The following is a 16,463-nucleotide window of genomic DNA, read 5'->3' as shown; positions in this document are numbered from 1 at the left end:
GGTGTCAGGGCAGGGGCTGCACGAGGAGGAAGTGCGTCCTGGCAGGCACCTTGCAGCAGGGCCGGGCTGGTCACTCCGGTGGCAGCTGGGCACCTCCTGTAGGACAGCAGGAGACAGAAGAATGTTGCTCTGAACCCAAACCCCAGGGACAGCCCCTAGGGTCAGGCTGACAAGGGGGCAGTGATGGTGGCCCACATCCTACTCAGCCATCATTCCTCATCCTCGGGACCCCTCGGTGGGCTGTCAGCCCCCAGACTCGAGGAGAAGGGGCAGTGGCCCCAGGGTGGCCTCTCAGGGGCAGAGCTGTGGGCCCTCCTCCTCGGATGCTCAGACCTCCTGGCTTCCACCAGCTTCTTCCTGGGGGCTGAGGAGGGCCCCGTGGCCTGCCAGCAGCGACAGGACGCTCACTTCCCTTCGGACTGTGGGTTGGGTCCGGGCAGTGGTCTGTTGGGCCAGTCTCCTGATGTGGGAGGGGATCTGCGCCCTCGATGGGGGGAGGTGACCCTGTGCTGTGGAGTGGCACTGGGGAGAGTCCCGGGCACCATTGCCCTCCTGGGGGCCTCAGGTGTCTCCGGGCTCCCGCCCACTGGGACATCTCCTCTGGGCCCCTGTCCTCTCAGGGAGGCGGGAGGGCCAGGGAGGGAGTGCAGAGGCCTGGCCATGGCCCCCGCATCTCTCTCCTGCCGGGGCTCCAGAGAGACTGTCAGAGTGGGCGGAAGGGGTCATGCTCCCCATTGTGAAGAACAGGAAATACTCCCAGGAAGTTCTGGAGCCTGGGGTGGGGGATGTGGCCCAAGGCAGAGCTCAAGCCTCTTCCCTGTAAAGACCAGGGTTCAGCGCCCTCCCCTGCAAACTGCAAACATGGAGTTGCCCGACAGGACCTTTGAGCAGCATCTCAGGAGCCTTGGGTGGTGAGGTGAAGTGAATTTTCCATCTCGCCAGTCTCTGCTCACCCGTAGGCCCTAAGGAACCTTCTCTCCTCCAATTTCTCTTCCCAAATCGGCAGCCCTGAGCACTGGACCCTGAGCACAGGCCCGCCAGCCTGCCAGTGACAGGAAGTCTGGGCCCAGGACACAGGGTTCTCTGGGGTTCATTCCCCAGGAACCACCCATACAGCTGACCCGGGCCCAGGGTGTGGCCTGTCTCCCCATCATTCTCTCCATCTCTGTGAGTTAAAGCCTCAGTCCTCAGGCAGGGGCTGGGTTTGCGTGAGGGTTGCGGGCAGCAGACAGGCGGGACATTTGCCCAGTATCACCCCAGGGGGCCCCCCTCTACATGTGCCCCTTCTGCAAGCTGTCAAGACTTCCAGGCCAAGGTTGCTGGGTACCAGGAGCTAGGGGTCGGGGTGAGCGGGGGAGAGGAGAGGAGAGGCGAGGGGAGAGATCTGACCCTCACCTGGAGGGATCCTGGCATATTCCTGCTCCCCAGGAAGGGAGTTTGTGGGGACGTGGGAGCAGGCGCCCAGCCCTCTCTCTGCCTCTGCCCTCTTGGCTTTAAGGTTCCCGTGAGCGCAGACTCTGGGTGCAAAGTGCCCAAATAGGGCTCCAGAGTTCTGGCCATGATGGGGTGACCAGGCCGCCTTCTGAGCCTACAGCTGGGCCAGGGAGGGGAACCCCCAGACTCTGCCAACAACGACAGGAGGGATGGGAGATTAGGAGACGGGAGTGGGGACCAGCCCCACTCTGCCCGGGGAAACTCACACCCAGGGCTGGCGCCTTGCTTACCCAGAGCAGCTGCGGGGCTCAGGCGTGCGGCTTTGTCCTCTCTGGGCTCCAGGACAAGAGGCTCGCTGGGGTGGGGGCTGCAGGCGCTGCCCTCCGCCTTCCTGCTTTGCTTCTGTGCTGGAGCCTGATGACTTCAGAAAGTTTCAGTCCGGAAAGAGGATGTCAGCCCCCACAGTGGGAATCTCCAGGGCAAGGGGTGGGGAGGAGCTGGGAGCAGGAGGCAGGAGGGAGGGATTGGGGAATCTGCTGCCTGCAGGGCTGACTCTCAGGTCAGCTAACTCGGGTAAGATAACTCGGGTGCTGCTTCAAACCTTGGTGGAGGGGGCTCTACAGCGGGTAGGACACTTGTCTTGCATGGGGCCAACCTGCCAGGAGTCATCCCTGAACACAGAGCCAGGGTAAGCCCTTGGCCATGCTAGGTGAAGCCCGAAGATGAAAAACAAAACAACAAAAAAAAATCTAGGGTGGAGGGAAAACAAACAAAAGCCAGCACCCCGGGGCCTGGGAGCTGTGCGATGGCTGGAAGAAATGGAGCACAGGTTCTGCAGGAGTCCTGGGGTCCGGTCCTCAGTGCTGCTCACCCTGCAGGATTCCACAAGCATCTCCCGGAGCCTCCCCTGAGCACCAAGCCAGAAGTAAACCCTGAGCACCACTGGTGCAGCCTCTTCCCCCCTCAAAGTAACCAAAGGAAAAGTAGAGCCCAGATCTCAGGAGTGCTGGGAGGGGAACTTCAGCATGTGGGACCCTGAGCTCTGAGGGCGTCAGTGAAAGAAGTTGGAGCAGGGTGTTATCTTTTGGTTTTTTGCCCACACCCAGCAGACTCCTTGCCTTCTTTTGGCTCAGGGGTCACCCCTGGCATATGTGGTCCAGGGTGTCAAACCCCGGCCAGCCACACGCTAATCTTAGAGCCGTGCCCGCTGTACTATCTCTCCAGCCAGTGTTTGCTTATTTATTTATTTATTTTACAATTTTTAGATATTTTATTTTCATAAACTAGTTCACAATAGTTTATTGCAGATAATATTCAAAGACCAATCCCACCACCGAGTACCTTCCCACCACAAGAAGAGTGTGTATGAAGTTTGTTGTATTTCATTCTGGAGCCATTTAAGCCCGAATATAAAAGAATACAAGCAAGTATGTTAAAACCCAACAAACGTGTGCTACTTTTGGTATATAAGTGAGTTAGAGTATAAGAGGTCTTGGACCACATTAGGAAATTCGGCGACTCTCTCTTCCAGGAGCTTTAGTCTGTAGTCTCTGGGTCTTGGCCATTGATGAGATTACATGGCACGTGGCGGGGACGGGGGCAGTTCAGTTTGTGGGTGTCACTGCCAAGCTACTGGAAAACTGGGGAGCTGGGGGAGGAGTCCCATTTCCGATTGGAGCACGCTTAGAGATCTGTGTCACAGGTTCCCGCATACCTGGGTTTTCCTGCCAGTTCCCACTAGGGTTAGGCTCGTCCGAGTGTGTGGAGAGGGGCCCTGAGCATGGCGGCAGTTGGGTTCTGGAGGTTTTTGGCTACCGGGATTCTGCTTGGGGCTGTGCTCGGGAGTCACTCCCTGGTGATCTTTGTGCAAACTTGGGGCTGGGGTTGCATCCAGGGCTCCTGCCTGCAAAGCCTGAGCTCAGCCTGGCGAGCCATTGCCCCATACTGCGGGCGTTCCATCAGGCCCACAGGCCTGTCCTTCAGGGGCGGCCAGGTCCGCTGCCCTGTCTTCCACACCGAATACCGCTGAACCTCATTCTTCCTCCAGAGCCGGTGGTTTGGGAGAAAGGGTGGTGCTTCAATGGTCGGAGGTTGGGTTGTCAGCAAGTTGGGGCTGAGGGTGGGGAAGTAGGGTCATATTGAAATCCTTCTCGATGAGAAACTGCCTGTTGGCCCACTTGTGCAGGAGGCTGCAGAGGGGAATTCCCAGCATCTCCTGGTACTGGGAGCTGCCAGTGATTTTTTCCCACGGTACAATCAACTGTGTGCCTTGCTTTGGAAACTTGGCTATCAGCTCCTTTTCCCTCTCGTCGAACGCCACGAAGCCGAGGAACTGCTTCACGTTGTTGGCCGCCAGTGCGAGCGAGTGCGCCTCGGCCGTGCGTCGCAAGAGCTGCTCCTCATTGGCGAGGTAGCGTGCCCTGTAGTCCTCCTGGTGGTAGCCGAGCATCGAGCAGCAGGCCTTGAGGCACTTGATCAGGAACACCACCACGGCCACTGTGCAGATGAGCAGCCACCCTAATAGCTGAGACAAGAGGGCCGGTCACGGAAAGCTGAGGGGGTCCGAAGTGGCTGGGGTGAAGCTGGCCCTCAGCACCCCCAGCCAGCCGGCTCTGCATCGCCCGGCTGCAAATTCTGCCCCTGAAGGAGAAACCAGCATTCCCAGCGGGATTCCATCCCTCTGCCCTCACTCTAGCACCTGCTGTATGCTTAGACTTTGCAGACCCCTGCTGCCTTCCTCTCCCCCCACCCCAGGGCCTCCTTCCACATCTCAGCCTCCACGTCTGGCTCAGACAGAGAGGCTCAGTCCCATGCCACCTCGGGGAAGCCTTCAGAGACCCACTGGGAGCCCCTACATGCCTGCTTCCTCCTCACCCTCACTATCTTATAGGAAAATTACCTCATGCTTGTCTCAAAACTCCTGGGGTGGGTGTCCCTCCATTTTCGCTGTACAGCTCTGAGTACGGAATCCCATTCCTGTGTCTCCACACCCATCTCTTGGGCTGCTCACGCTCCCCTCTACTATAGCTTCATGTGTGTGTGTGCGTGTGTGTGTGTGTTTGTGTGTGTGTTTGTGTGTGTGTGTGTTGAACCCGGGTCACTGTACTACTTTAGCTAACCTGGCTCACAGTTTAGCCTTAAGGCCTGAAGGATGTGGTGCTGCACGAACCCTGCAGGGTAGGGGATGACCATCTTTCCCCAGTGACGCCTGGGACACACCCAGTGATGCTTGGGGAGCCTCCAGGGCTGTCCCTGGCTGTGCTCAGGGACCGTGTGGTGCCAGAACGAACCAGATCGGGCTGGGTGCACACCAGGCTTGCACCCTGGCCCCTCTACTGTCCCCAGCCACAACTGGTGTTTGCCATGTCCCAACACTAGGTCAGTGCCTCCTTGTCGCTCCCCGGCCTCCTCTCTGCCCCTTCAGGCTCCACCAGGCACCTTCCTTTACTCTGACCTTCATTCATTCATTTATTTATCCCTCTGCTGCCTCGGAGCAAAGCCAAGGTGAAGGTAGGAGGGAGCAGGAGACGAATTTCTCAGAGGCAATAGGACCAAGATGGGATCTAAAGATGCGGTTTCTGCCACAGACAGACCTGTCCGTGACGGCCGGTGGGGTCAGATGCCTCACTTCTCACTGCCCGACTGGGGCCCGCGGGCAGGGGAGACTGTGGGCGGGCATGAGAGGCTGGAGAGCTGCTCCAAAGCTGCAGCATCACCGGCCCTACTGGAGCCCAGGACCCGGGAAAGGGCCCCTTTGTGGTGCAGACACAGGCCCCGTGAGACGCGGCTGGCACAGGTGGTGGCCCAGGAGAGAGGTGCCAGCAGGAACTAGGGCTGTGATGAGCTGCAAGAAGACTCCCCCAAACTCTGCCCTTGACAAGACCCTAACCACAGACTAATTTGTTCTGTTTTATTTTTTGCTTTTTGGGTCACACCTGCGGTGCTCTGGGGACCATATGGGATGCCCAATTCAGGTCAGCCGTGTGCAAGGCCAGCACCCTCACCGCTGTACTACCACTCTGGCCCCCACTACAGACTCTTATCTGCATGGAAAACCTCAAGCCGGGGAAGTTTGGGGAACTTTGCCGCATCCCAGTCTGAGTGTGTAAATCCGCTTTTACCTTGGGGCATCGCCCGCTCTCTCCCCTCTGCTCCTGTTCCCTTCGAACCCCTGGCTGTTTCCCTCCCTTTTCCTCTCTCCCACTTCCCGAACTTAAATAATTTGAGTTAAGCTTAAAGCATTCATGGGGTCTGCTGGTTTTCACCAAGACCCAATACATCAAAATTCTTATCTAGAGGGGCTGGGAAAGACTTAGCAATGGAGCACTGTTCTTGCATGTGTGAGTCCGGGTTCCACCCCCAGCACTGCAAAAATGAACAAAACTCTCTTATTTGAAATGGGAAAATGATTTTTTTTTCTTTTTGGCGTCACACCTGGCGATACACAGGCTCTGCACTCAGGAATTACACAGGTGGTGCTCAGGGGACCATACGGAATGCTGGGAATTGAACCCGGGTCGGCGCGTGCAAGGCAAACGCCCTACCCGCTGTGCTATCTCTCCAGCCCCGATTCTGTTTGCTTTTTTTTGGGGGGGGGAGGTCACATCCGTCGACGCACAGGGGTTACTCCTGGCTCATGCAATCAGGAATTATTCCTGGCAGGGCTCGGGGACCATATGGGATGCTGGGATTCGAACCCCCATCGGCCGTGTGCAAGGCAAATGCCCTACCCGCTGTGCTATTGCTCCAGCCCCGAGAAAATGATTCTTCCCACACTAAGAATCTTGCTTAATGGTTGCCACTGATTACGGGAACCCAGGATCTGGATGGGCACTGAGTACCCACCACCTCCCAGGGAAGGGATGAGCATCCCTCAGCACAGCCTTACCTGAGACTCATATTTGAGCCTGCGGCTCACCTCCTCCCGGAAGCCGGACAGATTGTCAGGGCTCTCCCCGCAAGGGTACCTGGCCAGGATCTGCGTGGCGTGGGAGAGAGGGAAGCTCTCGTTCTCAGCCGTGAGCGAGGACGGGTCCACAAACTCGCTGAATGCACAGATGTAGGCATACCCGCGCAGTAGGGAGATGACCGACTAGGTGAGTGGGGCCACGGCTGCACGGCCCAAGATCGAATATAGGATACATGGGCATTTCTTGGTCCTGAACCACCGGCACTCGATCCTGCTTTGGTTGTTGAGGGGCTGCACGAAAAGTAAGTGCGGCCTGGCAGGCACGTTGCAGTAGGGCCGGGCTGGTCACTCCGGATGCAGCTGGGCACCTCCTGTAGGACAGCAGGAGAGAGAAAAATGCTGCTCTGAACCCAACCCCCAGGGACAGCCCCTGGGGTCAGGCTGACAAGGGGGCAATGATGGTGGCCCACATCCTACCTAGCCATCATTCCTCATCCCCGGGACCCCTCAGTGGGCTGTCAGCCCCCAGACTCGAGGACAAGGGGCAGTGGCCCCAGGGTGGCCTCTCAGGGGCAGAGCTGTGGGCCCTCCTCCTCGGATGCTCAGACCTCCTGGGTTCCACCAGCTTCTTCCTGGGGGCTGAGGAGGGCCCCGTGGCCTGCCAGCAGCGACAGGACGCTCACTTCCCTTCGGACTGCGGGTTGGGTCCGGGCAGTGGTCTGTTGGGCCAGTGTCCTGATGTGGGAGGGGATCTGCGCCCTCGATGGGGGGAGGTGACCCTGTGCTGTGGACTGGCGCTGGGGAGAGTCCCGGGCACCATTGCCCTCCTGGGGGCCTCAGGCTCCCGCCCACTCGAGCATCTCCTCTGGGCCCCTGTCCTCTCAGGGAGGCGGGAGGGCCAGGGAGGGAGTGCAGAGGCCTGGCCATGGCCCCCGCATCTCTCTCCTGCCGGGACTCCAGAGTGACTGTCAGAGAGGGCAGAAGGGGTCATTCTCCCCATTGTGAAGAGCAGGAAATACTCCCAGGGAGTTGGAGCCCGCGGTGGGGGATGTGGCCCAAGGCAGAGCTCAGGCCTCTTCCCTGTGAAGACTGGGTTCAGCCCCCTTCCCTGCAAAGTGCAAACATGGAGGTGCCCGGCAGGACTTTAGAGCAGTATCTCAGGAGCCTTGGCTGATGAGGTGAAGTGAATTTTCCATCTCGCCACTCTCTGCTGAACTTATTTTTTGCTCACCCTTAGGCCATAAGGAACCTTCTCTCCCCCAATTTATCTTTCCAACTTGGCAGCCCTGAGCACCGGACCCTGAGTCCAGGCCCCCCAGCCTGCCAGCGACAGGAAATCTCGGCCCCAGAACACAGGGTTCTCTGTGGTTCACTCCCCTGGCACCGTCCACACAGCTGAGACGGGGCCTGGGTGTGGCCTGTCTCCCCATCTGTCTCTCCACCTCTGTGAGCTAAAGCCGAAGTCCTCAGGTTGTGGGGTGGGGAGAGCAGACAGGTGGGGCATCGCCCAGAGGTGCCCCGTGCAGCCCCCTCTCTACACCTGTGCCCCGTCTGCTTACCGCCAAGACTTCCCGATGGGTCAGGGCTGAACTCGCTTGCTGCAGGGGAGAGATCTGACCCCCACCCAGGGGGAGCGTGGATTGGTCTCTCTCCCAGAGAAAGGAGTTGAAGGGATGCTGGGGCTGGTGCCCGCATGGCCCCTCGCTCCACCTCGGCACTTCTTCGCTTGAAGGCTCCCGTGAGTGCAGACCCTGGGTGCAAAGTTCCCAAGTAGGGTTCCAGAGGCCTGACCACCGGTGGGGGTCACTGCGGAGGGACCAGGTCCTCTTCTGAGAGCACAGCCCACACCAGTGAGCGGTATCCCCAGATTTCTCTAACAAAACTGGGAGGGGTGGGAGTGAAGACTGGCCCGACTCCGCTCTGGGTCACGTCACACCGCAGGGCAAGCGCCTTGCTTACCGAGAGCTCCAGGTAGGCGGCCCGGGGTGTGGAGGTCTCCTGAGATGCCCTTTGCCTTCCTCCTTTGCTTCTGTGCCCGAGCTGGGTGGCTTCAGAAAGTTTTGCTCCAGTAAAGATGAGGGTCAGCTGATTGATGACGTGCATGTCAGCCCCAAGTTGGGTAACTGGCAGGAGAGAGGGTGGGGAGCAGGGGTGGTGGGGGGGACTCTGCAGATTGCACTGTAAGATCTCAGCAGGTCAGGGCCAGGCCCAGCCACCCTGAGAGGCTCCCCCCATGGTGCAGAGCTGCCCTGGCTGGGGAGGGAGGGATCACCTCTCCCCCACCGGCCCTGCCTGACTCATCTTCCCAGCAGGCCGCATCTTGGTTGTGTTCCCTCAGTCTTTCCAGCCTGCCAAGGCCTCATTACCCTGCTGGGCCCCAAGAATGAAAGCTCCTCAGGTCCTTGTCCCAGTTGGGGTCCCTGGGCAGGTGGCCGCCCTGGGCTGGGTCAGGACTACTGTGTTTATGGCCTGGGGTCTCTCTGCTGTCAGCCTGGGGCCGTCCGTGGTGGGTTTGGCCCAGCACCCACACGTCTCCCAGCACAGCCTGTCGCACACGGAACTGTATCACAAACACCTTCCGGAAGGGAAGCTGCTCACAGCCAGGGTCCTGAGGTAGGTGGCGGTCTCGCCCTCCCCCACCACCTTCCTTGGGAGGCCGGCGGGGGCTAGAGGGAACAGCCTGGGTGGAGGTTGGCGTCCTGTGCGGGTGAGCAGGGCCCCACCTGACTGGTGCCTCTGCCTCAGCCCACTAAAGCAGCCGGCGAGACTTTCCTCCCTGCAGATCTCAGCAGGTCAGGGCCAGGCCCAGCCACCCTGAGAGGCTGCCCCCACCGTGCAGAGCTGCCCCGTCTGGGGAGGGAGGGATCACCTCTCCCCCTCCTGCCCTGCCTCACTCATCTTCCCAGCAGGTCGCTCCCCTGTTCCAGCTAACTCTGATATGGCTTCAGACTTCAGGTGGAGGGACCCATGAGATAATACAGGTGGGCACTTGTCTTGCACAGGGGCACTGAGGGGCCCAACCCCTGGCATCATATAGAGTTCCCTGAGCCTCAGCAGAAGGCAGCTCTGAGCACAGAGCCAGGAGTAAGGCTTTAGCAGAACTAGGTGTGATCAGGTCTCATAACTAAGAAAAAAAAGGCAAAATCATTTTTATTTGTTTGTTTTTTACTTTTTGGGTCATACCCGGCAATGATCAGGGGTTACTCAGGGGTTAGTTCTGGCTATGCATTCAGAAATAACTCCTGGCAGTGCTCAGGGGACCATATGGGATGCTGGGAATCGAACCCGGGTTGGCCACGTGCAAGGCAAACGCCCTAACCCAAACCTGCTGTTTATTTTTAAGATCCTACCAACACCCTTCCAGATTCTTTCTCCTTCCACTTCGGCATGATGCTGAGGGGCAGAGCAGACCTTTAGTCCCCACTTCCAGAGACGCCTCAGGGGGGCTCGTCCATCTCTGCAAGTCTTGGGGCTCTGGGGCTTGGCCTCGGCTCTCTCTGACGCCATGTGCCCATCCGTACTTCGTGGCCCCAATTCCACGAGGATGGCTTTTTCCCTTGGGGTCTCCCACCCCTCTCCCACACACCAACAGGCTCCCGACTTCTCTTTGCTTCTCCCTTTGAGTGGGAGTGTAGGCGCTGCCAGGGATCGAGCCCAGGGTCTCCTGGTACCCGCTCCTGGTCTTTCTGTGCTTTGATTCTTATTTCTGGGCTCTAAGGGCAACCCCAGCATTGTTCCAGGACATGCTCCATCTCGCGCTCGGGAGACGGGGTGCTGGGATGGGCCCCTGGTCCCCCACTGGTCAAGCCTGTGCTCCGGCCTCTAAACTGCTTCCTCAGTCTTCTGAACCCTCCCCTGAGCAGGGCCTCAAGCCCCCCTCCTGGCAGAGCCCTCCTCACTCCTTCCCACCCCACATCAGCTAATAAGGATCCCCCTTTTCCCAGTTATTAAAGAAGGGAGTTGTGGGTCTCAGATGGGGAAAGGTGGGATGGGGGCGGGGACACAGATAGAAGCACGGGCACCGTCAAACTAACCTGCATGTATCGGGTTCCGGGTTCGACCCCAACACACCAAAAGACAACCACAATGCTGCCACAGAGCGACTCGGGTTCATTTATGAGCGAGACTGGGGTTCGAGGACATTGGAAGGTGGGGGGAGGCCCTTCTTCTCCTTGCATTTCCTCCTTATGAGCTTGAGCTCCTGGGTCCTCCCGTAGGTGAGGGGAGAGGAGTGAATGGTGCCCCTCAGAGAGGAGTGCCCTCGGCCCTGTGACCGGAGGGGAAACTGAGGCTCAGGAAACATCCTGGGGACACGGTTTGAAGCCACAGAGCCTGCGCTGAATCTTTCGGCTCATCCTGGCACTGGAGCTACCTTTGGCAACCGCCCTCCACACACCCCCCAACCTAGGGCCTCTGAGCCAGAGCCCCCTTTCCCCCGAGGGATCTTGAGGAAAGGGGCATATTTCACTTCTGATTCTTTTGTTTGTTTGGTTTTGGGGTCACACCAGGCTGTGCTCAGGGATCACCCCTGGCAGGACTCAGAGGAGACTCCGTGGTGCCAGGGCTTTAACCCGGATTGACAGTGTGGAGGGCAAGTGTCCTACCTGACCTACTATCTCCCGGCCCGCAGCTTCTGTGTCTATGGGGCCAAGTCCTGGGCCCAGATACGAGGAGTGGGGGTGTTAGGGGGGCTTCGAAGGAACCCCCATGAGTGGTCTGAATGTGCGCCCTATTCGTAATTTAACTCTGACCACCCGCAACGGTGCTTGAGCTGTTATGAGGGCAGGACCTGCACCCCTCAAACCCCAGAGTACCCTCATGACACATGGGGACCAGCACAGGTGTTGCTGGGTGCCGGGACACAGCCTGACTGCCACCGGGTGACACCGAGACAAGAGCCTGCGGCCTCCGGCCTGGATGGGACAGGAGGTCAGGGTCAGGGGCCCTGGGGCGAAGGCTCTCTGGGTCTGGAGCTGGGGCCCGGCGTGCCTCCCTGGGGCACACTTTGGCTTCTCCCGAGTGCCCTGGATCGGGCACCTTGTCTCACCACCTGTCACCCAGGCGGGGCTCTGAGTCGGTCCAACGGGGCTGCTGAGGGCCAGCAGCTTCCCTCCGAGGCGCAGCAGAGCGCGGGGTTCCTGCTGCCAGATACACCCCCAGCTGCCTGAGTCAGAGCCGAGGGAATGGGCCTCCCGACACTGGGGTGGTGTGGACGCTGTGGCCAGCAGGTCTGTGAGATGGAGAGCCGGGAGTTAGGGCCTGGGAGCCGGGCAGTGCACACTGTGTCCTCTCAGCCTCGTCTGGGCCTTTCCTGCAGGTACTGCTGCTGGCAGTAACAGTAAGTCTCACAGTGAGAGTCACTGGTGCCCGCTCCCACAAATGGATGAGCAACGGGATGACAGTGATGGCCGCTCCTGGCCCACAGTGGCCCGGCCCCAGAAGCCTCCTCCGTGGGGGCCTGGACAGGTCCTTTCAGGGACATGGGGGCCCCCCAATGCCCACGCCAGGGGGTCTGGGGAGCCTGCACTCCCATGCCCAGCTCTTCCCCCCGGCCGGGCTCACACCTTGCTGATGTAGGTGGCCACCTCCCTGCGGGGAGCCCGGGGGCCGCCCCCAGCCCAGCCGTTGCCCATCAGGGGCTCGTCCTGGCCCAGGCGCAGCGGCGGTTTGCACTGGTGCCAGCTGGTGAGCAGCCGGTTGACGGCGCCCTGGTCTGTGATGCCCCTCAGCTTCTCCCGCTCCTCCTCGGCCCCGTCGGGGCCAGCCGCGGGGGCTGCCGCCACTGCCGGGCTGGGGGGCGCCAGCGCCCCGTGGGAGTGGCCCAGCTCCAGGTCGTGGGTCATGGCCTCGAAGAACTGCTGGATGCAGACCTTGGCGAAGGCCTTGGCGTGCTCCGTGCACGTCTCGTCGAAGAGCCTGCGCTCGATGTCGATGTAGTGGGACCAGTACTTGCTCTTGAGGAAGGCCGCCTGCGTGAAGCAGGGCCGCACGGAGCGCACGGCGAAGGCCAGCAGCGTGGTCAGCAGCACGAAGGACCAGCCCAGGGCCTGCGGGAGGGCACAGTCAGCGGGCCTGGCTCTGGGCCACCCCCGCCCCTGGTCTGTGCAGACGTGGGCCCCTGGGCCAAGGGCACTGGGCGGGCCTGAACTGACCCACATTTTCTTATCAGCTGGGAATCTGATTTGTATGTAAATATTTCTAGAGTTCACATGGAAGTTTGTAAATCTGCAACTTTATCTCATGGTGATTCATTAAAAAAAATTTTAAATATAAAATTAAATGAAATTAACTTAAAAATAATTTTCTAGAGTTCAGATGAAGCCCACTCACGTCAAGTCGAATTTGTTTTTTTATGTCTTTGGACCACACACCCGGCGGTGCTCAGGGCTTGCTCCTGATTCTGCACTCAGGGATCACTCCTGGCAGGCTCCGGAGACCATGTGGGGATTTGGGGATTGAGCCTGGGTCAGCTGTGAGCAAGACAAGTGCCCGGCCTGCTGTCCAGTCGCCCCCACCCCCTCAGATGGAATTTGGAAGGCAACTCACTGCAATGTGTGAGGGTCAGGCAGCCTTCCGGGCGCTGTTCAGCGGGGCTGTCTGGGTCTAAGGCCAAGAGGTCAGTGAGGCTGCCCGGGGGACCCCGTGGGAGAGGAAGTGCTGCCTGCTCCGGAAAGCAGAGTTTGGGGTGCACCCTCAGACTGTGGGATTCACTCGGCCTGTCTGGGTGCTGGTGCAGCACCACAGGAGAGAGAGGGGTGCCTGGCCCTGCCTCTCATTGTGCAAACATCCAGCTCCTGCAGCCAGGTCCGGCCCCCCGCCCCCTCCACTGACACCCCCAGCTTCTTGTCCTCCCATTCCTGGGGGGCTGCAAGGAATGGGGGCCCAGACCCACAGGATGCTGAGCCCGGATTTCATCTCAACCTGCCGCCCCCCACCCCTGCACTGATGGTGCCACATCGTCTTGTCCTTCCCTGGAGGGGCCCCCAGGCCCTCAGTGCCCACCCCCCAAGCAGTGCAGCAAGGCACCAGCTGGGGGCATTTGCCAGGGAAATGTACCCAAACAGCCCAGCCACCCATGTGCCTCCCCACCAGGCCCGGGAGAGGAAAGAATGCAAATCCCCGGCTGGAGAGTTGGGATGTGCAGTGGGCTGAGCTGCGCCCAGGACAGACAGACAGCAGGCCCTGGACAGAAGCCGCCTGGCACGTGTCCCGGGGGACACAAGCCCAGGGGAGTCACCTGGCTCTCAGAAGCTGGACTCTGGGCTGGGCAAGTGGTGCAGAAATGTTACCTTGGGCAGAGAGATAGCACAGCAGCTTGGGCGCCTGCCTTGCACATGGCCAGCCCAGGTTCTATCCCTGGCACCCATGGACAGCGCCAGGAGTGACCCCTGAGTACAGAGTCAGGAGTAACTTCTGAGCATTGTTAGGGGTGGCCCCAAAGAAACAAACAAACAAACGAAACAAAAAAAGAAGGAAAAAGGAAGAAAGAAAAAGAAAACAAGGAGCTGGAGCAATAGCACAGCGGGTAGGGCGTTTGCCTTGCACGCTGCGGATCTGGGTTTGATTCCCAGCATCCCATATGGTCCCCTGAGCACCGCCAGGAGTGATTCCTGAGTGCATGAGCCAGGAGTAGCCTCTGTGCATCGCCAGGTGTGACCCCAAAAAACAGTAAAAAAAAAAAAAGAAAACAAAAATGAAAACAAAATTACCTTGCATTCGTGAGATCCCTAACAACACACACACACACACACACACACACACACACACACACACACACACACACACACACACACACACACACACACAGCCTTAGCTGGGAAAATGAGCCCCTGTGCCCCTCAGAGCTTCATCTATGGGAAACGATGCCCGAGGAGGCCCTGCAGACGTACATAGGACAGATGTCCATGTTCTGTGGGGGTCCTTTGCAATGCTCAGGACCCCGGGAGCCTTTCTCATTAGCACTTGGCCCACCTGGCCTGAATGTTGGATGCTCTGGGCCCAGGGATGCTGCTCAGCCTGGGGGTTCCCAGCTCCCCCCAGAAGTGCTTGGGGAGACCAGGCAGAGTTGAAATTCCAACTCAGGTCCCCTGCATGTGGAAGCTCACGGCCTTGACCCCGGGGCTCCCTCCCTGCACTGGGCACGGCGGGGCATCCGAGCCCTCCAGAGCCCAGGGGGACCCAGGCCCCGGCGCCTCCTCACCTGGGAGATGCAACGCAAATAGCGCACGGCCACCTCACACGCCAGCAGCCAGTCCCCGTCGTAGATCTCGGGGCAGGGCACCCGCGCCAGCAGGCGGGCGAGCTCAGGGCCGGGCAGGCCGGGGGCCAGGCTGCCGTTGCCCAGCGCGGTCACGGGCACGGCGGTGCAGAAGGCGCAGAGGAAGCACTTGCCGTCGAGCAGGGTGACGGCCACCCAGACGACGGGCGCGATGAGGGCGCTCTGGGCCACGGAGCAGAACATGTAGCGCAGCACGGCGGGGTCCTTGGCGCGGCGGCCCGGCGGCCGTTTCCACTCCTCGGCCAGCATGGACACGTTGTTGTTGAGCACCAGGCCCAGCAGGAAGAGCACCAGCGGCGGGGCCAGCAGGATGCCCGCGCTGTAGGCCGCGTAGTAGCCGGGCAGGCAGGGGCAGTTGAAGTCGAAGGCCGAGTACATCTGGGCGCTGGCCAGGGCCAGGATGCCGCAGATGCCGTTCATGAAGGACTCCTGGTTGGACTGCAGGAACTGGAAGATCATCCGGAACTTGTCCATCGTGCTGCCCCGCCAGCAGCCCGCTCAGTCCCCTGGGCGCCCACCGCATGGCGGGGACGGGCAGCTCGGGGCCTGGGCGGGAGTGTCTCTGAGACTCTGGCGGGCAGGTGCCCGGGGTGCGGGGGTGCACAGGGTGTGGCCCTCCGTCTCCCAGCCTCCGGCTTCTTTCCCTCCTTCTGCAGCTGCCTCCGGCCAGGAAGCCCCGGGCCACACCTGGTGGGGAGCAGTTGGGGGGGGGGGGGGTGTAGGGAGCCAGAGCACATTGCGCATGTGCGCATGCGCATGACTGGCCGACATCCGGTGTCCCAATGTGGTAAACAACCATATCGCGCATGCGCAACAACCATATTGCGCATGCGCAACAACCACATTGCGCATGCGGAACGACCGAATTGCGCATGCGTGGCGGCCATGACAGAGTGACCTCATATGGGGTGATTGGCGAGAGCCAATAGAGCGCCACCTCATATGGGGTGATTGGCGAGAGCCAATAGAATGAGCGCCACCCTATATGGGGTGATTGGCGAGAGCCAATAGAGATGAGCACCATGTCAGAGGCGGGGCAACCAGGCTATATAAGGACTGCCATTACCCAGGTTGTTGTTCTTTCGTTCTTTTCTCATCGTGAGTTAACTGAATAAAACAGCTGCAGAAGGATCCGCGGGCCACGAACAGGGGGGCGGATATGGGGGTGGCAGGGGAGAGTGTGTGGAAGGATAGGCTCAGCAGGGGGGAAGCAGCCTGCTCTGCTGGCCGTCCCCTGGGTCTCAGAGGCTCCTGCGAGGTCACACAGTGGCGGTGTGCTGGTGGGGTGCTGGCTGGGAGGGTGGCTGGGCTGGGAGTGGTGATGGGGGTATGGGTGGGACTGATGGTGGGAGGATGGTGCTGGCCGCGGGGATGGAGGTGATGGTGGGGCTTCTGGTGGTGGTGAGATGGTGCTGATGCTGCTGGGGATGGAGCTGGAGGTGATTGGATGGAGGTGGAGGTGATGGGGATTGAGCTGGAGGTATAGGATGGAGCTGGAGATGGGGATGGAGCTGGAGGTGATGGGATGGTGCTGGAGGTGATGAGGATGGAGCTGGAGGTGATGGGGATGGTGCTGGAGGTGATGGGATGGAGCTGGAGGTGATGGGATGGAGCTGGAATTGATGGGATAGAGCTGGAGGTGATGGGGATGGAGATGGAGGTGGGGATGGAGCTGGAGGTGATAGGATGAGCTGGACGTGATGGGGATGGAGCTGGAGGTGGGGATGGAGCTGGAGGTGATAGGGATGGAGCTGGAGGTGGAGGGGATGGTCCCCTTGGCGGTAGGGAAGGTGGTGACAGGAACGGAGACGTGGAGAAGGTAATAGTGGTGGTCACGGTGGT

At 59.9% G+C, this 16,463-nt stretch overlaps 1 protein-coding gene across 1 annotated transcript; it reads right to left on the bottom strand.

The window, feature by feature from the left end:
- Positions 1-11,717: 11,717 nt before the first annotated feature.
- On the bottom strand, positions 11,718-15,095 carry LOC129399416 (calcium homeostasis modulator protein 1-like). Its single transcript, XM_055119444.1, has 2 exons — positions 14,544-15,095; positions 11,718-12,390 (listed from the first exon to the last, which is right to left on the bottom strand). The coding sequence occupies exons 1-2, from the start codon at positions 15,093-15,095 to the stop codon at positions 11,902-11,904; spliced, it is 1,041 nt and encodes a 346-aa protein (XP_054975419.1). The 3' UTR covers positions 11,718-11,901.
- Positions 15,096-16,463: the final 1,368 nt, after the last annotated feature.

This window comes from Sorex araneus, chromosome 11 (genome assembly GCF_027595985.1).
Source record: "Sorex araneus isolate mSorAra2 chromosome 11, mSorAra2.pri, whole genome shotgun sequence".
NCBI lineage: Eukaryota > Metazoa > Chordata > Mammalia > Eulipotyphla > Soricidae > Sorex > Sorex araneus.
This window is presented reverse-complemented; position numbering and strand designations above follow the sequence as displayed.

What these genes read in the sequence shown, in the direction of transcription:
- LOC129399416 (XM_055119444.1), bottom strand. Translation starts at nt 15,095, where the DNA reads ATGGACAAGTTCCGGATGATCTTCCAGTTCCTGCAGTCCAACCAGGAG. An exon ending in ATTTGCGTTGCATCTCCCAG is followed by an intron (nt 12,391 to 14,543) that starts GTGAGGAGGCGC and finishes GCCCTCCCGCAG; the next exon opens with GCCCTGGGCTGGTCCTTCGT.